Source organism: Austrofundulus limnaeus, unplaced genomic scaffold (assembly GCF_001266775.1).
Source record: "Austrofundulus limnaeus strain Quisiro unplaced genomic scaffold, Austrofundulus_limnaeus-1.0 Scaffold19, whole genome shotgun sequence".
NCBI classification, from domain to species: Eukaryota; Metazoa; Chordata; class Actinopteri; order Cyprinodontiformes; family Rivulidae; genus Austrofundulus; species Austrofundulus limnaeus.
Genome location: NW_013952421.1, coordinates 1,129,076 through 1,150,555, shown reverse-complemented (window position 1 = coordinate 1,150,555; position 21,480 = coordinate 1,129,076). Strand labels below are relative to the sequence as shown.

General features: G+C 39.8%; 1 protein-coding gene across 9 annotated transcripts in view; it reads right to left on the bottom strand.

Annotated features, from left to right (window-relative positions):
• mef2aa (myocyte enhancer factor 2aa) overlaps positions 1-21,480 on the bottom strand; it is a 67,975-nt gene that overhangs the window by 32,006 nt on the left and 14,489 nt on the right. For all 9 annotated transcript variants that reach the window (XM_014003521.1, XM_014003524.1, XM_014003530.1 and 6 more), the window contains exons 2-3: positions 13,622-13,835; positions 5,125-5,328 (exon numbers count right to left, since the gene is read on the bottom strand). In XM_014003521.1, the coding sequence (XP_013858975.1) occupies positions 5,125-5,328; positions 13,622-13,675 (258 nt within the window). In that variant the 5' untranslated portion in view covers positions 13,676-13,835. The remainder of the gene's footprint in view (positions 1-5,124; positions 5,329-13,621; positions 13,836-21,480) is intronic.

The following is a 21,480-nucleotide window of genomic DNA, read 5'->3' as shown; positions in this document are numbered from 1 at the left end:
GACACATGGACAGGTCTCCAGTTCACCAGAGACACCTGGACAGGTCTCCAGTTCACCAGTGGACAGGTCTCCACTTCACCAGAGACACCTGGACAGGTCTCCAGTTCACCACACACACCTGGACAGGTCTCCAGTTCACCAGAGACACCTGGACAGGTCTCCAGTTCACCAGAGACACCTGGACAGGTCTCCAGTTCACCAAAGACACCTGGACAGGTCTCCAGTTCACCAGAGACACCTGGACAGGTCTCCAGTCTCCATCAGGGACACCTGGACAGGTCTCCAATCAACCATCCACACTCTGTCACACCTGGAGTCACACARAAGAGCTCCAGAAGGTTTCAAACTGACAACTCTGGACTCGGATCATCTGCTGCACACAGTTCTGGTCACTTATTATCAATAATAATTTTTTGATAATTATCATGAGGTGTCCTTAACTAGAATGTAGTTAGGCAATTAAATATTCATGTATGTGTAAATTTATTACCATAATTGCAGGTGAGTCGCGTAAATTTATGTTTTTATAAAACAAGTAACCCCACCCCTGCCAAGACCAATTTCCTAGGGGAAACACTGATTATGTATTACATACTGTAATTATTTATAAACCATTCTGTGGTTATTGGCTAGCACAAACTGAGACAACAGCAGCTAGCTGTAGCACGTTTTACATGAACATCATAACCTTTTTGCTGGAATAACCATAAAATACCATAAAATGCAAAATTATAAAATAGCGTTTGCACAAACTGCTCAGAATTTTTTTTTAAACTAGTCAATATCTCATTAGCTTGGACCAGTTTAGACTTTATTTCACAAAATGGAGGTTATTTTAAAGAGCTTTCCACAACAGGTAAGATATTACTTGTTCATAAGCTGTCCACAGAAGCCCTTTTTTAAAAAAATTCAAACTAACTAAAATTATTTTGACTAAAAATCCAGAACAAGTGTTTGTTTGAGAAATATAAAGACAGATTATCTATCACAGCACATCTTTTGCCTGGTGTGTTGGTAAGGTTAACCCATGCAGAGACGCACAACCTCACTCACCAACACACAGGAGAAAAATCAGAATCTACTGCTCCGCTTTGGATTGCGAGCCAAGTTTGAGACAAAGTCTACGGCCCTCCACTGGGTTATCAAACTGTGGCCAAGGCATGCATCCATCTGTGGAAAACATGGAGACTGTTCTCCCACACTGCACAGCTCAGCCTTTATCTACAGATGGTACTACTGAGCAGGAATGTGACCTTTGATTTAGTTTCTCGCATGGACAGAGCTCACCAGGGAGAAAAGTGGGAGAGTATTTTTTTTCCCTTTCCATCCCAAACTGGACAAAACGAGCACATGGTTGTTTGCAGGGATCAGATTGGTTTAACACAATTTAAAAATTTAGATAAGTGTCCGCTGTAAGTGTCCCCATGTGAGGCCAATTTCACAAGATAAACGAGGAAAAGGATGAACTATTCCCACCGTGACATGTGCATCAGATGTGGAGAAACAAAAACTGAAAAAAGGTCATTATAAGAGACAAGTGTTAATATTTTCTTTTCTTTTTTAAGATGATCAGCTTGCAGCTACTGCAGCTTATGAGCAACCTGAGATATGCATTTAGTCAAGTGAATAGTGGAAACGTGTGAGGATGCTGTGATGTGTTGAGTCGGTCTGCCTTGTTTATCAGTCTTGACCTCTTATCCAGCATGACAAGACCTGTTATGCAGGTTTTTCAAGATACTAGTTGAGTTTGCTGGGGATAACAGTGGCCAGTTATCTCTCTTTTGTAGAGAGGGTCTGCTTCTATGGGAGCAGCCAGCAGTAAAGAATGGAAAATCAACTTGGAATCACTCGTGCAAAATCAAGCATGATGTAGAATCTGGCAACACAACGTGGTTCACAGGAATGTACAGCAGATGATCACATGCAAGAGTATATATTTCATAAAATGTAATACAATCCTATTTTTTAAGGCTTAGAATTTAAAGGTTTTCTTATTACAAGATCTGCTTTTAGAACCTTGCTATACCCACATAGCAAAATTTGTCTGGTTCAGTTCTGGCCCACACAAGGTACTAACATTCCTAACACTCAGCCCAAATATACTGTAAAGGCCATTTGGTGGCCATGATGTGGTTTGGCAGAGGTGGTCCTTGAATGGGCAAGCACCACATCAACCAAACCACAACTGGGCCAGTTGTTGCACTGGCAGATTTGGACCACATAAATCAACCATAACTTGGCCAGTTGTGGCAATGACAGATCTGGGACACAAAAACCAAACCACATCTGGGTCAGTTGTGGCACTGGCAGATTTGGACCACATAAACCAACCACAACTAGGCCAGTTGCAGCACTGGCAGATTTTGGCCCACATAAACTAACCACAACTAGGCCAGTTGTTGCACTGGTAGATTTGGGCCACATAAACCAAACTACAACAGGCTCATTTGTGGCATGCCATCTTGAAAACAGTGCCATCATTGCCAAACCTGGCCCACATTCAGTTAACAAACCACTTGCCATGGCAGCCAGTAGTACCAGCTTGACACCAGATCGCCACACCTATGTGCTATGTGGGTAACTACCAGAGTCAACTCTGTTTGTTTGTTAGCAAAATAACTCATGAACCAAGAGTTATACTGCATGCACATCTACAACTGATAAACCTTTGGGGTCAAACTGATTCAAGATAGTTAACACAGAAAATGCACATTAAAGATAAAAAATGGCTCGTCTAATTCAGTCAGTTTTACAGATACTAAACTAAAATTTGGTGGAGCTTTAGATAAGACTCATTTCCAACATATACTACAAGCACTAATAGATTACACAAGCTCTGGGTAAAATGTGGGCATGTAAGGCAGTGGTTGATATGCATTCCTTCTAAAAAAAAAAGCTGCTTTCATTCTTCTTTACACTTGTTTAGGGTATTTAGGTTATTTATAGGCACTCCTTTTCTGAGGTCTACCCACAAAATTTTAACCGCTTTTCATGCAATTGATGCCTACTCCTGATTCTTCTTAGTTTGCGTTTCTCTGTGTAGCTCATTGTTGTTGGCACTTTTCACAAAAGCCTTCAAGCTGGTTCTGAAACATCTTTTTTGAGTTTGGTTTGATTTATCTAAAAACAAAAGTGGCATAAAGAGTTGAATCAACCGGCTGCTGTTACGCCTCTAAGGAAGGTAGTAACAGAGCCATAACAGACGAAACATCAAACAAAAGGGTTAGCAAGGATCACAAACAATCAGTAGCCATGACATTTAAAATGGGGACTGTCCAATGCACACTTTTTCATAGTGCTCTACTTCAAGCAGTTGAGTTTTGCACCAAGCCCTCTTTTGTTTTGCTTCATTTATGTAAGCACTCATCTTCGCAAAATGTGGCCGGCTCAGTTGGTAATTTATAAATGTTCAGAGGCAGCTAAGACAAGCTTTTTTTGGTGCTATATTGCGAAACTATTTCGTGGAAAAAAGCCTTTTCTGGTATGCTAGAGTAATTATCTTGCTGTAGAAGCCATTCTTTTTTGCCTTTAAGCTGTTTTTTCCAAACAATGATGTTTCTAGAACTTTCTGCGAGTAAATAAAAGTTTTAAATTCCTCCTTTAGGTGAAAGCTTCAGATGCCATGATGTGCAACACAAGTCCAGTACATGACTGATTCACCAACATGTTCAAAAACAACAATTTTAATTATGGACAAAAATTAAATTCTAAAAAGAAACATCAAATGCGGACTGTGCAAATGCATATTAACAAGTAAAACACGTAAATATTTGCAAGATGAGACATTTTAATCAGGAATACTTTCCTTTTATCGAACACGTGATAAAACATCTTGACAACCTGGCTAATAGCAAATAAATACGCTTATCACTCTGAGTATCAGCAAATCTCGTTTGAAGTAAGAAAGCTTCCAGAGTTGCAGCAAAAACAACTTTGTGGTCACTGTTATGTAAGGAATGTATTCATGTATCTTTTATGCAGGTGAGCCCCTGCTCTGCTTTGAGGGCCCCTGATGGAGGAGTTACTGCATGAGGATGCCAGAACACTCTTCTGCAGCTCCGCCAAGCAGGTAATTCACAAGCAGAAGCAGCATAAATAAAAGATAATGGGCTGCAGCTGACTCCTTTATGCTGCATGCAATTTCGCTAATTCCTCCAAGTGAAAGTCTTTTCAAAGGAACAGATTCTTGACTTTTCTCCCCCCAAATCCCACCCATTTTAAACTCTTAACTCTCTTAATTGTGTGGCAGCAATAAAAAAAATCTCTGCACGTGTAGTGGGCAGGTGGCAGTAAAAACAGGAATGGAGCTGTTTGCTTGGTCTAATCGAAAGTGTCTTGCTCTATAATCTAAGTGCATCTGAAATAATAGCAATAAGGATTAATGGGTAATTTCATGCTTAGTGTGAAGACTTCATCAATAGGCATTACCATACATTGTGTGTGCTTTCATGTAGTCAGAATGAAGACATCGGCCCCTTGAAGCAGACTTTGAATGAGGCGAGGAACTGCACATGTGCCAGTGAAAGATGTTTGGAACAGGATGCACTCATAATTGTTCTTGTTCACTTCGGCTTTCTACACTTTTGGCTGACAAATTGTACACTAGTATAACAAGTGGCTCACTCTTTCACTATAGCTGCTGGGCAACCAGGAGCATCACAAACTCTCAGTGTTTTACAGAGTGTTGTAGAGCGGTCTTTAAACTGAAAATACTGCAGCGCTAACTGTGCAGGAGTCAAACTCCTGCTCCCTAAAAAGCAGGATATCTATGGGAAACACCGGTGGTCAGCTCTGTTGGTCAGCATTGACTACATGCATGCTTGTGCAGATAGGTTTTTCATGTCAGTTGGTGCACACAAGAGAAGCTGAACTTATCAGGGAGAGCAGACCTCCTGTGCTCTATCTACATGGAGACTAGAAGGAAATTGTTACTTCTTCCTTTCTTGTGCATTCATTCTTGCAGTATTTACAAAGCAAGCTGGCAAGTTTTTGCAAAAATAACTATTTTATAGTCAGATTTCAGCACTAAAATAATTAATGTAGCTTAAATGTAATAAATTTGAACATACAGTAGGTTTGTTTTGGGTAATAAATCATAAAGAAAAAAAAACAAAGCTCACTCACCTCCACAATGTCAGAGTTGGTTCTGCTCTCATGGGGCTCGTTGTACTCTGTGTATTTCAGCAACACTTTGTCCATGTCTGTGCTGGCATATTGGAACAGTTTGTTAGAGCTGTTGAAAATGATGAGGGCTATCTCACAGTCGCACAGTACGCTCAGCTCGTAGGCCTTTTTCATCAAGCCGAATTTCCTCTTCGTGAAGGTAACCTGGAACATACAAAGACACAAAACCATCCGTCATGGAAGACAATGATTTGGCTAATTGAAAATGAAGCACGGCATAGGCAGAGCAGTGGTTGAACACTCAGCCTGGAGTCTTTCTGAGGAAGTTTGCATGTTGTCTCGGGCACGCATGGGTTTTCTCCAGGTACTTTGGTTTCCTCCCAGAGACTAAAAAACATGCACGGTAAGATAAATGGTAACTCTAAATTGTTACTGGGTGTGGGTGAGTGTGAATAATGGTTCGTTTCATTTGTTTCTATGTGGCTCTGTGATGAACTTCAAACCTGCCCAGTGTACCCCACCCCTAGCAAAGAGACTGCTGGAGACAGGGTCCAGAAAAAGTGGATAAAGAAAATGGATGGATGGATGGATGGATGGATGGATGGATGGATGGATGGATGGATGGATGGATGGATGGATGGATGGATGGATGGATGGATGGATGGANGGATGGATGGATGGATGGATGGATGGATGGATGGATGGATGGATGGATGGATGGATGGATGGATGGATGGATGGATGGATGGATGGATGGATGGAATTGAGAATCAAAGGCAAGTGAACTAATTAGTCAAATGTACATGTATGAAGATTTTGGACAGTTGTAAAAACTAATTTGCATTTTTCACAACAGAAAGGAAGAAGACATTTGGAAGTATGAGTAAGTTGTTGTTTTTTTCACAGACTTCTTTTTGAACTAGCCTATTCTGGCTCAGTTTGAAGAAAATAGCTTGAAATCACGCATTTTCCTGGCTCTAGCTGTTGTTTTATTAGTGTAATTTTGTTGTATTTTTTTGTTTTGTTTTTTGATTTTATTAGTTTTATTTAACTGTGTGTTTTGCTGTTTTGTTAATGAACAGTGTGTTATAAATTTAATTCATTGTTGTTTTTTAAGCAAAATAAGTGAACTCCATGTAATGTAAAAGCTGCCTAAGCCAGAGCTATTTTAAAATGTTTTATACGTAATTAGTTGCTGCAGAGCCCAGTACCAACTTGTGTTGTGTCGATAAAGGATTGTAAATGGAGTGCAAAAGTAGGTTCTAACAAAAATACTTTAAAATTTTCACAAAACATAGCAATGCTGTTGTGAACATGATAGCAGAAAACAACTCTCCCATCTTTTAGTATGATTGTAATAACATACTGCATGCCTGAAATGACTAGTTATCAGACAAGAGGTCAGGGTAGGAGGCTCTATCAGCGAGCTGAGTCAGAGCTTTGGCAGCATCAGGGGTCCATACATTATTGTAACCCCCGACTCCATGTACGGAAAACTATCACTGTGGAGCAGCATAAAGCCATGTAACATGAGCCCTCAGATGGGACTTTGGGTCATACATCACTCCACTGGTAACGCAACCCTCTCTGCAAAGTGACTTTCTGTCCTGAATCTCTGCAGCTCTGTCTCTGTGGTTGCCTCAAACATGTTCACACATCATTATGCTACAGTGCCCTTATTACAGTGATGCCACGTTCATTTCTCAAGCCAACAACCCAATATATAAAGATGGAGGCACAGAAGCGTATTTGTCTTTTTTCTTTAGGTTTTGAAACAACTGTTTGCAAAACCATGTTTAATAGTAAAAATAAAGTTAGATTTTATTTTTTACTGAGCGTGCATTTTACAGCATAGACTGCGAGTGTGCAAAGATAAAGTGTGTGGGTCTGAGTGCTCTTTCAGATTTAGCGACCTACTAAAAGAGGAGTTTAGCAGAAGAGCTGGCTTTGTTCAACTGTAATTGGTCACAGCTTGCAGCTTTACCCTCATTTTGACGGGTGTAAGACTGTATAATCCTATGTGCTGCATAGTGTGTGCAACCGCACATGCTGTGGGGTCAATCCAGCCGTGATAAATGAATTTAAATTTTCCCACACTACAGGTAATTACAAAAGACCATTGTGTCTGCTTTGAAGACTCTGCCCTTTTACAGTTTTCTGTTGAATGCACCAATGTGACTAGGTAAATTCTAAAATGATGTTTTTTCCCACTCAACAAAACAGAATTAAGCATTTTTTCCCTGATAATTTTCCCATGAAGAAAGACAGCATGGAGGTTCCTTTTCAGTCATTTCACTCAGTACAACACAAAGGGATATGCGTGAGCACTCAGTGGACTGTCTCTATCCACTTACTGTACTTTCTGCTCTCACCAGATTCTAGTTTCCTTCGAGTAAAAAACCAGAGCTGCCCGCTCGCTCTTTCACCTGCTTGCAATTTTGTTTGTTTGCCTAACCAACTGGAAAGCATAGACTGCCATGAGGGGGGAAACGATTAACAAATTGTATGCTCTTTAGCAGATGAATGAGGCTGTTAAGCCGTGGAGATGTCACCTTTCAGCAGGAAGCCCGGGATGAGGAGCTGAGCGAGGACTTTGTTCCACCTGGATGCATGTCAGAGTGCTGAGTGCAAGGTTGCTGACCCAGGTACCGCTTCATTTCAACCCCGGCAGCAGTATCAGCTATGAGACGTGGTCCTTCACATTCCAAAACTTGTACCTCTGACATTAAAAGTAACACTATTCTGTACTAATAAAGATTGCTTTTCACCAATTTGCTTTATTTCTGTTATACGTTTTGAAATGCTATCTAAAAACTTTTGCCTTTTTTTTAGAAGTCATGAAAAAAAGTTCAGAGCGCAGACGTGCAGGTCTAACCTCCATCCACCCCCATCTTGCCTTAGATGACTGGTGCGACGGTGGAAAACCACAGACATCCTTGAGGTCAAGTGGGAGGTTTACTGGTAAAGCTTTCCTACAGTTCACCAAGTCAAAGACACCCACAAAGGCATTCAATGTGGTTTTTACAATTTTGAGTCACCAATATAGTGAAATGTGGTACATATGTAGTCAAGCTACCTGACTAATTTATGTAATTCACAATCCACTAGTGCAATGAATCTTGAATTAAATGCAGAAGATTGAAAGGAAGCCACATCTTTATCCACACTTTTATATCAATGTTTTAAACTCCTCTAGGTTCTCCAAAGTGATTTACACTGTTTCTCATTTGCCCAAACATCATTCATTTATTTAGTTTTTTCCTGTTATGTATTTGCACTCAATATATGCAGAGTGTTATTTCTCTCACAGTATATTGATAAGCATATTGGGGCAATGGTGGAGGAACATGAAATCAAACTTCTAATTTTCTAATTGGAAAACAATCACTCCACCACTGATCCATACAGCCCATTTAAACATATAGTGAACCGAAGTAATTCCAACTTCAGGTCATTATCACAGCTCACACGAATCAGTGACGGTAGCAGCATGTAGACTGTGCAAGGCTGAAGTGCTTGCAGTGTCAAGATGAGGTGGCAATTCCGCTCTCAATTCACACATTTTTGCATTTCCACCGTCTTCCCAAGTTTCCGATTGCGACAACTTGCCTTTACGGAGTTTAAATTGAGTTTTAAGTTTTCTGTTCTGATTTCTTTTGCAGCTGTAGGAATTTAGTATGATTTTCGTTTAATATGGAAAGAAAGCTACAGTAAAGCATTTGTCAACTTTCCTTTTTTGCCTAAATACAGTACATTATATCTTGGCAATTCAAATTTTATGCAAATCATGTATGTATGTATGTATGTATGTACTGTATGTTTGTATGTATGTATGTATGGATGGATGGATGTGTTTATTTTTGAGATCTCAGATCTATTTTTCAAGGGAGGCCTGGGCCTGAAGGAAACCTGTTGTACATGTTTTTAGGGATGGATATGATTTGATATGTAAATATGTTTTTTTTGTATAAAATAAATAATAAAAAGCTGGGTTGATTTAACCCAAAGCAAAATTATCTTGATTTTTTTGTTTCCAGCATATGCTTTAACAAACCCAGACACACACGTTCACACAGAGTTGTTGAGTCAATCAAAAGGTCTATCAATGTCTATCCCCGGGCAAGTCTGTCAAGATGACAAACAAGACATCTGGGTCTGAGAATGCAGCTGTGACTGGGGCATGGCAGGAGCTGACTGATTCACTAACACCTACAAAGGGGGGCGAGGAGCTAGCAGCCTTATTAGAACCTCGTGTCACCTCTGACGGGCCCGATGGCAGACAAGAAAGAAGCTTGTGAGACATGGAGATATGGCACCAGCTGGCAGGGTGACCCGGGCCCCGTGGCTGCTGCCCTGGCTCTGCAGTGCCAGAGTGTGCAGGTTTGGGAGACAAGCCAGGGCCACCCTGACTGTCTGCATGGATCAGCTCTCTGTGGGAGAGAGGACAGCCTCAGGATCCTCGTGCGTTCAAGTCAGGACTGAGAGGCCTCAACTAGAGGGTGGTATTAACCTTGACACCTACTGTAGACATGACTGATCCTGTTTACTAGAGGGGACGACATGGCCAAATCCACTAAATGTACAAAATATTCCTGGAAATAGCACTAATTAAAAACAAAATTGGTATGATTAAAGTATAAATCATGTGTTCAGTTTATCAGAAACTGACAATACAATGTGTTGCAAAGACAAAACTGTGCTGCACTGACTGAATACAAAACCTGCATCTTACCAGAGAAAAATTAGAAGGAAGCAATTAATTAGTCTATCAGGAAACAAAAACTGACATATTTATATTTCCTTTTTGGACTTGTCACGCGCAAAAAACATAATTATTATAAATTAGCAGCCGATGTACTGTACCTCTCGATGCACAACCTCACTGTAAGACTCGAACTGATGGTTTATTCTTTGAAGAAGTTTTACGGAACAAACACAAATCATCCTAAACAAGGTTAAAGTTGCACCTGGCTGTCATGTCTGACAGTTCCCTCTGTTCTTTCTATTGTCTATCAACATTTCTTTTACCTGTCAAACAAATAACGATCACCACCAGAACTGTTGGGAATGAGTGAAAGCTGAAAAACAAGAAGTATGCACTGCGTTCCTCCCTTGAGAGCGAGCGAGAAAAAGCTACTTTAAATGTGCCAACAGGCATCTGACTTTCCAGAGGAAAAATCCAAAATGAGCCACAGCAAGGGCAGGCAACCCTCCACCCAGCAGCGAAATCATCAAACTTTTAATGACTTGGACAATTACCCTCAGTGAGCCTGCTTAATGGCATCCAGAGGACATCACTGCTCACTAGGCTTCACCAGCATCTACACTAACTAACAAGACTAATGTGTGTCCTGGCTTCACCCATAATATTACTGATCCAGACAAAGACAGGTGTTCTAGACGGTGGAAGACCCTAGATATGAACACTGAAAACCACTGGTCCTGTCGATAGTCCATCCACTATATGTATGGAACCACTATGTGCTACATGGATCTACTTTGTGAGGCCTTGAGAGGATAAGGCTCCCATAAAACATGTGTGATGAGAATAGCATCACCCAAAGGATATGACCAAACAGACCTGTTCTCTGGGATTCGTTTCTTGATCTTTATTTACTTAAATGCAGAAACTATTATAGAAGCTCTTTCTGCAGAAATCTGAAGTTCTTGATAATTCATTTGTAAACAGATACAGTATAACTGGCTTGTTAAGAAGAATGACAAATTGATAAGAAAAATTGAGCATGCTGGAGTTAGTGTGCAATGATTGTGTATCTGGGCCTCAAGAGGTATTAGCTGCTGTAAAAAGGGTAAATTATGAAAGTAATATGTTGCCATGGTGTCTGTTATATAACATTTGTTTGCAATCAGCAGTAAAGTCTAAATTATGATGGTTGCTAAAAGTGATGTAAAACCCACACTTACAGAGCATAGGCTCAGGAACTGGCTCTTTGTAATCTTATTGGCAAGAGGAACTCTTTTACCTTCATATCTCGTTATGAACACATATGCAAAGCTAAATTATAAAAAAGATAATAATTTGAACTATATACTTAATGCCACAGATTACATGTGCAAAAAAGAATAAATAAACATAAATATATTATCCTCAGTGACCACTGTCTATATTTTATTTTGCACTCAAGTCCTGATTAAGTGCAACTGGAGACCTAATCAGCACACTCTAAAAGGTAACAGTCCTCTTACAACACTTGCAGTAATAATACAAAAGAACCCTTGTCCCCAAATGATATACTGTGTACAATGCAGTAGTTATAGTGCTATTGTATGCATTAAAGTAATACTTTATAATTAGCCTACTTAAGGACTTACTTCATTCAAAGTGCTGGAGAACTGAAAGCGAAGAGCAGAGTGGCACAAAGGTTTAAACTGTCTCCAGACAATAAGGATGATATGCAAATGGCTTTTCCCTCTAGGTTAGGAGCATGCCCCAGGGAGATGGCACTGTGTGCTTTATGGCCCACGGAAAAAATAGGGAGCGAGCGTTACATACACATCCATCGCTTAATACCAAAGCTTTATTTTAGCACAGCAGCCTATTGTCACAGCAGACTTTCAGCTGAGCCAGCTAAAATTAACAAATTGGAAAGCCAAAACGCCTGCATTGTGCTGATTATACAGTGAGACATTTAAAATCTGATGAAAACACAAGACTTTTGCAACACATTAATAATCTTTCAGGTTTTCTCTGCAGATTCTCTTTTAGGAGCTTTTAAGTGAAACAGAAAAATGGTTTCTGTCACTCCCTACATTCTCAACATAAAGAAACATAGATCATCTGAAGAGATAATTGGCTTCTTCAACAATCGGATAACGTGCTTTCTTGTAATTTTGTCTCTTTCCAATTATTTGTCGTTACAGGGCTTTATAAAGTGTAGAGTCCACGAGGACGTATTTCTCTCCTGCTTGCTCTATTTGGATCCCAGCTAAAGCCAGGTGCTATCTTGATAATTGGGCCACACTGGGTTTTTTGTTTCTGTATTTGACTCCACCACTTGTCTCTTTCTAACAGACAACATGGTTGGTCAGACATATACAGTACTGAATATGAATATAGCTGTATTTATATGAAGGAAACCAATGCATCTTTTGGTTAAAATCATGAAAGATGCACTTGTGCTCTTTTAATTTAGCTCTTCAGTCAAAAGAAGTCTAAAAGAATGCATGAACACAGTCGTCCTACTATAGATATCCACATCTGTTAATCTTGTTGCAAACACACCCATGTTGTTTTGTGCAGTGTTTTGCTGTTTAGGATTTTATATTTATCATACGCAGACAGATGGAATTTCAGCATTCACTTTCTTTGCGGCTACCCAGATCCAGTGAAGCCAAGGCGAAGAAGGGTGCTGTGAGTCCTCCTGACCCACCCTGCAAATGAGAGGGTGCTGTCCTGCAGTGGCTGCACCTAATTACTCCCAAACAGCTGCAAACATGCAGGGTTACAGCAAAGGGGCCCAGCCACATAGCCAGGCTCGGGGACAAGCCCTGCAGTGTGAGGAGGCGACAGGCAGGCTCGCTGCTTCACGCTACCCACAGTTCCCGCCTACGCCACAAGGCCCCCGCTGCAGCCCAGTGCTCCTGCTGCCTCATCAACTTCTCCAGATGAAATTGCAGGGTGGCAGGGGAGAATCAAGTCTGCAAATACGACCGCACCGACAATGAAATGTCACGGCCCTTGTGTTCAGCTGGCTGGGACTTTGGGGAGGGAGGTATGTCTGTTTAGATCCATGGACGCTGTGACAGCTGCCCAACTCTCTGGTCCAAGGTGGCCAGGAAGACGGAAGAAAAATGTAACTTTCAAACAAGCAAGTAAAAGTACAGAAATATCTTGTTAAACAAGTTATGGAGATATGCGAAACTTATCGTCTTTTTAATCGCACTTTGAAACTTTTTATTTTACCAAAATAAAAAAAATATGATTTTTATTTATGGAAATGTTTTTCCTTTATCGTTAGGGCATGTTCCGTCTGTTTTAAAATCTGCCAAAATAATATAAACAAGCTACTCATTTTTTGACTTGGCTTTAACTTTTAACTCATTATCTCTTCTTTGTAAATTTCTTGATAGTTTTGCTTAATGTGTTGAGGATTATTAGTTTGATGGAAGGTCCTATTCTACTTTAAATTCAGGTTTTTCACAAAAAAGAAAAACTTCTGTCATTATCTTCAAATACATTTTATAAGATACAGAGTTCGTATTTAGTAAGTAAGTAAGTAAGTAAGTAAGTAAGTAAGTAAGTAAGTAAGTAAGTAAGTAAGTAAGTAAAGTTTTATTTACAGGAGGAGGCAATTATTATTATTATTTTTATTATATTATTAGTATTTGAATCACTGACAGCAAGCTGTTGTCTCTCAAAGGCAGTGAAGCAAACCATTCTAATTCTACAGCCACAGTTCAGAATTTATTTCCATGACGTGCATTTATTTTTTTCTTTCTACATGGCTGTATAGCTGACAGATGTTGTCCCACTTACCTGTCTGTTCCTCTCATCTACAATCCTGGTAATCTGTATCTTCTTCCGCCCCATGGCTGTGTCCTTTCCGGTTTTCAGACACGTCAGCAAGATCAAAACAGCACACTTTCTTCTCCCCACTCCTTTAGTACATTGTGCAACAGTCTTTTTTGGCGTGTACTTTCTTTTACTCTTCTCGGCACACTCTTTGCTCTTGAGCAGACCTCACTGCAATCTGCAAGCGAGAGAGAGAAAAATAAAAGAAATTAAATTAAATAAAATGTTAACTTGATAACAATGTCTCTAACGCTACATTTACACCAAATGCGTTTTGAGCATCAGAAGCATCTTTGTACTTGACCCGAGTCCGTTTTACACTTTCTACACAGGGCAGTGTCTTCTTCTTGTTTCAATGTGTGAAAGTTACTTCAGAGATTCAGATTCAATTCATTATCATTTAGACCATGTTAATGAGATCTAGAGATTCTAAAGACTATGTTGGAGGTTGGAGTTAGGGTCAGAACACTAACTCTTCAGGCAGAAAATTTAAAGATGGGAGCAACAGAAGCAAGGAACAGTTAATACATTGAAGTTGTACTAAACATTGGAAGTGTGTTTAATCTGGAAAAGAAAAACATTAACAGTAAATTTGACTCAGTTTAATTATTTGGTTGATTAGTTTTAGATTACAAGCAAACTCTCTCACTTGGTGACATCTGGTAACTAATCAACTGGTGTGTTTAAGTTGTAGTTGGGCGAAACTAAATGTTTCAGAAGTTCTAGTAATGTTTTTTATGTTTTTGAACATGATTATTTCACTTTTGCTCTTAAAACTATTACAACAGCGTCTACTTTGATATTGACAATAGGCCAGATTAAATTTTCAGGATTTGAGGCAAAGCTGGGAAAAGCCAGGAAAACTGTGGATATATTCCCACAGGAACTTGTAACCAGGCCAGTAGTTCCCACCAAGAAGTGCCCCAGGGAACATCTAACAATGTTCTGTTTCTGCTTCTGCACAAAAAGCGAAATAGTCCGCTCCCTCGAGGCACATCCATCACTTACACCTGGCATATAAAAAAATGTCTAAACAACTGCATTTTCCCCAACAGTATGAGGACAAATGTACAAAGGTTAACAACTTGGGCCATTAGACGCAGTCAGCAGTAGTGCGGTTGGGAAGAGAGGGGCTGAATTGGCAGCAAAAACAAAAATGACCAGTTCTAGTCGCACATGGTCATTATGGGTTACAGATGAACTGGCATTATGGTGTCTGGCTGTCTGAATCGGGGCTCCACTGTAGGCAAATTTGACTGAGATCACCTTGCTAACTACCCACATAAGGCTGTCGAAGCCAGGAAAGTAACAGCCTGAACCCCCGCAGAGATTTCAAACCACATCACAACAGATCAGGAAGAACTATAAAGTCCTTGTTTATTTGCTATTACAAACAAACTGACAGAGCCACGTATGAATTAAAGGGCGTTTGTGGCAGCAGATGTCAGCTCCCTTAAGACATAGCTTTAACACCCTGAAATATTACATTAGTTCAAGTATTTTGAATTTGACCAGCAACTTTGTTTCTTTAGTCTTACTTTTAGAAGAAATCCATCCAGCCAAATGCAATTATATTATTAGATTCAGAGGTCTGATTTACAGCTTGAAGTAAAACTGGTGAAAAATCTGACTAACCATGACTGATGTAATAAAATCCATGTGCATTCAATCTATGTTTGAATATCTTTAGACGTGGACAAATTAATTTAAAGGAGGAAATTTGATGAGGGTTTGCCTCTATTCATCTTTTAATGATGGTCTGAACACATGGTCTTTGTCACTGAATGTGTGTAAAACCAGCAAGTTAAGGATTTTTGCCATTAAAAACATTATACATTTAAAAGAAATTTTATAAGAAATCGGGCACTTTAGCATCCACAAACACGTGCACTTTCTTTCCTGTCTGTATGCAAAGGACCTGTCAGAACAGCACAGTTTGAATCTAGAGGCATAACAGATTGTGCAATGACAGTTCTCATGCACAGATACGACATGACAAGCTGAGAGGGCCTCAAAACTGCAGGTGTGTTCTGCCTCCAACATGTGTTTGCATTCACGAAAGGCATTCAGAACCTAAAACAGGTTGCAAATACTGTAACTTTGGTTTTCAGGATTTTAAAAAAATGAAGCTGGCTTAAGCATTTAATCTTAAAATGAGTTATTCAAATTATTAAACAAGAGTCTATTTTTTTAATCATCTTGTATCCACATTTTTATATGAAAAAAATCTTATGTCAATGTAAAACTGGCTGCATTATAACCAAAAAGTCAAAGTAGTAGTGGCTACTGAAAGACACAGATCATTACACAGAAGATGAAAATAATAATTAGCTGTCATGCAGCAAGCTCACATAATCTGTGGGAACCTGCAAACAAACTGGTGGGGGGAAAATAAATCTTCGTATTGTTTTTATTAGATTACAGGCTGGCACTAACTGTGTGCATTTGTGAATTAACTCGTAGACCTTTCAAGCTCCCAGACAAGCAACCATATTAAAACAAAATATGGGACTTTGAAGTTACAAGCTGTGGTTAAAAAGCCGCAGCACAGTTCCAAAAGGAGAAATTATGTTTGATCTGTCCAAAATCAACGAAACAACAACAATGAATGTGACATACCTGACTGACTCCCTGGCACACACTGTATATCCGAGTCTTCTTACATATAGTCAACCAACCCATGGAAAATTATTTTAGATTTACTGCTAATTCTTCAGGAGGAGCACTAAATGAACAGCACTTCACAGCTTAAAACATATAAAATAAAACACCGAATATACAGGATGTGCTAATGTTTAGTCACATAATCTGAACCGGTCAAAAAGATAAGGAAGTATGGCAAAAGTTCGGAAATACTTCAGAATTAAATGTACTTGAATTGCTTGTCATTTAAAAATGTTTCTTATTTATATTATCATTTTACAGCTTGTTTACAGTAACTCTGATCCTTTAACAGAATTATGAGGAGAACTGAAATGTCTTTGAACATTCATTTGGTAATAATTTGTTTTTTTTTCCAACAAGAATTTTTTGTGACTATTTTTAGTCAGTCTATGTCTTCCCTTTCCAAGATTGTGTCTTCTGATTTCCACCCACACTCCAAAAACAAGCATGTTGGGTTAACTGGTGAATCTAAATTTACTCCAGGTGTTTGTGTGCGTGCATGATGGTCTGTCCCTCTGTGTTAACTCCAAGATGGACTGGCAGTCTATCAAGATTTGTGCGCTGAGCCTTTCACCTGATCTTACCCTAAATCAGGTCCAATTCCACGGAACACTGTAACAAGTACAGTAGATACGACTTTCAAATTATTTAAAGATTTCTAAGAGTGTGTCATATCAGTGCATCCAGAGCTACAGTATAAAAAAGGTTACATACTGTACAGCAGAATACACCAACATTTAAAAGACCTTGATATGATCCAGTGCACCTGAGCCTCTTTGATAAAAACCAATCCAGCACTTCTGAAAGATGCTTACCAAACATTTGTAACACATAAATCGATGCACAAAGAATATGTCACCATAGAAACACCCACGTCAGCTTGACAGAAAGTCAATAAGACATGACTAACACAACAAGTTCAGGCCTTACCAGAGTGTACTCTACTCTGAAACACACACACACACAGTTTGGCATTTGCTCCACAAGTAACTGACCAAAGAGTCCACAGCCATGATGAGGTTTAGGACAAGCCAAGTGACAAGGATGGAAGGTTGCCTTCTCCTCTCTCCTCAACATGGACCACAGAGACACAGGGAGGCTTGGTAACAGGCCTGGTGCTTTCACAATCAATAAAACATGTTCAATTCCCAGTGTAATCACTGAATCCAGCACATCCTCCTACCTCTGTGCTCACTCCACACAATGTTAAAGCATTACTCCCTCAACTGCTGCCCTATATAGAATATATCATAAAACTTCATGGTGCATTTCTGTCATGAGCTTTACTTTACGAACAAAGAAATGGGGGCAGAGTCATTCTGTGAGATTACAGAGTTGGACCAACTACAAAACTACCATTAGTTTTTCAGTCAACATCTTAAAAAAGTAAAGAAAGAGTTAACCCAGGTAGTCTGACACACGTCAAACATGGCTTCACTTTTTCTGAACATGATGGACAGCAGCCAAGGTCTTGAGCAGAGCCGTGACAGTTGCGCTTCCTGTGCAAGTCTCAGTATCCTACCACAGACCACGGTGCAGACAAGACTCAACTTCCTGCCCCTCCACTTCCTGTTATTCAGGACCCTTTCTGTGTATGTCCTCTGTGTGTGTGTGTGGGGGGGGGGGGGGGGTAGAGAAAGGGAGGGACCACCTTCAAGACTCCCTTCCCCTCCGATCCTTCCACTTATTACTTTCCTGAATGTTAAATTTGAGACTAAACAACAACAGTGGCTCATCTCCCATGGCCTGGCTATGTGTGTGATTACAGTATGGATCATTACATGTGCTGGACAACCTGCGCAGGGCTCCCTCAGACATGGACTTTACAGTCAAGGGATCTTTTTTCTCTGGCTATTTAAATACTCCAACTGTTACATAAAAATGAATCACAGCTTGCGCAGCACAAGTTAATGCACACTGAAACAACACGATTTTGACAGAGCCACATTTCCAAAATAAAATCCAAGAGCTTCTCACAGTAATCTGATGCTCATTGATTGCAGGATTCTGTGAAATAATCCACAACAACGCTTCAAGTGTATCGAACTCAAAGTGTCACCGCTGTCGCTTGGTTCTGATTAGCCTTCCGGCAGACTGAAGACACAAAGTGAGGCAGCTCTAAATCCAGTTTTGTATAAATGGCGCCTTGACATGAGTACAGTAGGAAGAGAACATCCACCTCTTTGTTCTTGCTTTCATCAGGAGGTGCTGTACCTGTAAATGGGGCTGTTGGCCTGAGGGGAGTGGAGGCAAGCCAAGCCTCGCTCGCGCTCTCCCTCTTCCCTTTTGTGAGTGTGCTTATCTCCCTCTCCAGCAGTGAAAAGCAGGATTGTGGCCCTTGCAGCATCGCTAGTGTTAATGTCTCCTGATGCTAATCTGACACACGGCTGATCCCTCAACAACCACTTTCTCTTTCCCTTATGTTTTTAGCCCTCCCCCTGATTTCTTTCTTTCTCATTTGCCTGCTTTTCCAAATGATTTCTTTCTTTCTTTTTTGTTTCTCTTTTTTTTAAACTCATGTTATACATTATCTCACCTCAATTTCCAAGGCGACTAATGAGATATAATTAATAAGAGCTATCGCAAGGGCATGGGAACAAAAAAATAGTGAACCAGGAGGCTTGGAGAAATGTAAAAGGGGTCATGTTTGCAAAGTCTGAAAATTCTGCTGTACTTTTTGTTCCTCTGTAAAACATATCTTCAAGTGTCTTTTCCTATACAGAAGGATTTGATTAACTTTAAAAAAGGCTAAAATGGCTTTGATATGAACACCTTGTATGTGCTAAAAGGAAATAAATTTTGAATAGTCTGCACAAAAGATCACACAAATTTTTGAGATTATAGTAAAAGCACTGCTAAGAATTACCCAGATTAACTCCAGACTTCACTTGCAAGTTGTATTTCCTCCCTGTTCACTAGCCAATCTTTATCAGATCTGATAAATATACAAAAGTTTCTTGTTCTAAAGGGAGCACAGTAGGGACAGCAACAAAGCCTGCGCTGAAATGGCAGCCAAGCAGGCAGCGAGTGGTTAATCTGCCCTGATGACTGAAAGCTCGTCCAACTCTCCAATGACCCAGCTGTAATCCCACATTGGATCGATGCAAGTTCAAACAATCCTCCATGCTGCTAGCACCTTGCTTGGACTGGGGGATGGTGCTGTAAGACAGGGGACCAGGAGACAGAAAGCTACTTATCACCTCCAAAATGACATCAAAAGAAAAGAAAACCCCACGGGTTGGACCTGCTCTCGCCGAGAAAATGCCTCACCGTGCACGGGCCACATTGTACGAATGACTGAATAGAAATGATGTCGCCCCTTCAGATGAACACCGGACATGTATCCAATCTACAAAATAAGAATGACGATGAGTGGATGTAACAACCAATAACTGAAGGACATCATATGCTGACAGCCTTACCAGACAGGCATCCTCCATCTCACTCTCGCAGTACTGTCGGGGGGATGAGAGGACTATGCAAGGTGACTTTGACTAAGTGCCTTGGGGGTTTCATGAGAAAACGCCACTGACATTACATTAATTTCATGTCTCTTTTTTAACTGACTTAGTGCCACAGAGTCCTGGAAAGCAGGAAAGGGATGAAACAGACATTTTACCTTCCCTTCAAGCACATGGAGCTGGGATCTAGAGGCCAGAAAGACAACAGTGACAAATAGGTAACGCAATCTGCTACCGACTTACTCCTATTTTTAAGAGTCATTCAACAGAAGGGCGACAGTCCCTCAACAGAGAAGGATGGATGCCAGTCAGAAAGTTTCCACTGCGCTTTAAGTGTTTGAGATTGAGGTGTGAAAAAGAAAAAGAAAGAAAACAAAAGTAAAGAGGCGGTGTGAGAATAAAGTATAAAATACAACTGTGTTAGCAATGTAGAAAAACATAAGGGACACGACTAAAAAGAAGCACCCCCTACTCATCCCATCCCACCTCTGTGGTAGTGTGCGGTAGCGGCGTTGTAACATAATTACTGCTGGGACACTTCTATTCCCAATGATCCATTTGCGTCAGTCAGGTTTTCAAGCCCAGCCAATGAATGGATTCTCAGTTTCTCAAGGATAAAGAGATGACCCTCACCTAACAGTTATATCCATTTCATGTAGAAAAGCTACTCCCCTCCTCAAGGTAAATCCCTCGATGCATATTTGAGTGAAACTTTTATGAACAAAAAAAGGATGACAACTTTTTTGACGCAAGGGCAGAGTGATGAGCATTGTTGTATTTAAAATGAACACATACAATGACAAAAAAATCACAGAACACAGTTCAGATGGATTAGTGGACTAGTGGATGATGTGTTGAGCATTAGCATTATGTTTGTCTGATTGTTAGAAATATCTTTTTTGTTCTTACTGTTGGAGTCAACCCGATTCAATATGGCCACTACAGCTTATCAACCTTGGCAACCACCCTAGTAGCTAGACATGCTCAAAGTGCTAACAGATAGCGTATAGTCTGCATTTAAAACTTAGGCACGCATTTTGGCTGACATGCATTTCTTGAAAGAATTATCTTTGAGTCTAGCAAACTTTATTTTCAAATTAAACACTTTTTTGGGTCCAGCTTTTGCTTATATTTTTCTGTCAGGAAAAGTAACTATTTCCATATTTTTTTCCATAATTGGTATCTTAAAATAAAATATGAATATAAATTAGAGGAGGATATTTTATTTATTTATTTACCTTTATTTATCCAGGTAAACAGTTTGAGAACCACTTCTCATTTATTTGATTATTATTATGACGATATTCACCAAATTATCTGCCAGCTTTGGGTAAAAAATAATAATTCGAACAACAAGAAGATGTAGGATCCTGAATCAAACATAATAAAGTGCAAAAAGTATTTTCCTTTGTTTCCTTTGCACTTTTTGTACTTATGTGTTTTACTTTTAAACATACCCTTTGAATTTACTGCCTTCAGCGTTCTTGGACCATTACATACAAAAAACAGACTGTCACAAACATTTCACCTGACATCAAATCCCTAATTAAATTAACACAAGCTTTGAAACTTACTGTTCTGGAAACAATCATGTTTAGTCTTTAAAATTTGGAGTCTTGTTTTGCTGCATCTGTGTGTGTGTGTGTGTGTGTGTGTGTGTGTGTGTGTGTGTGTGTGTGTGTGTGTGTGTGTGTGTGT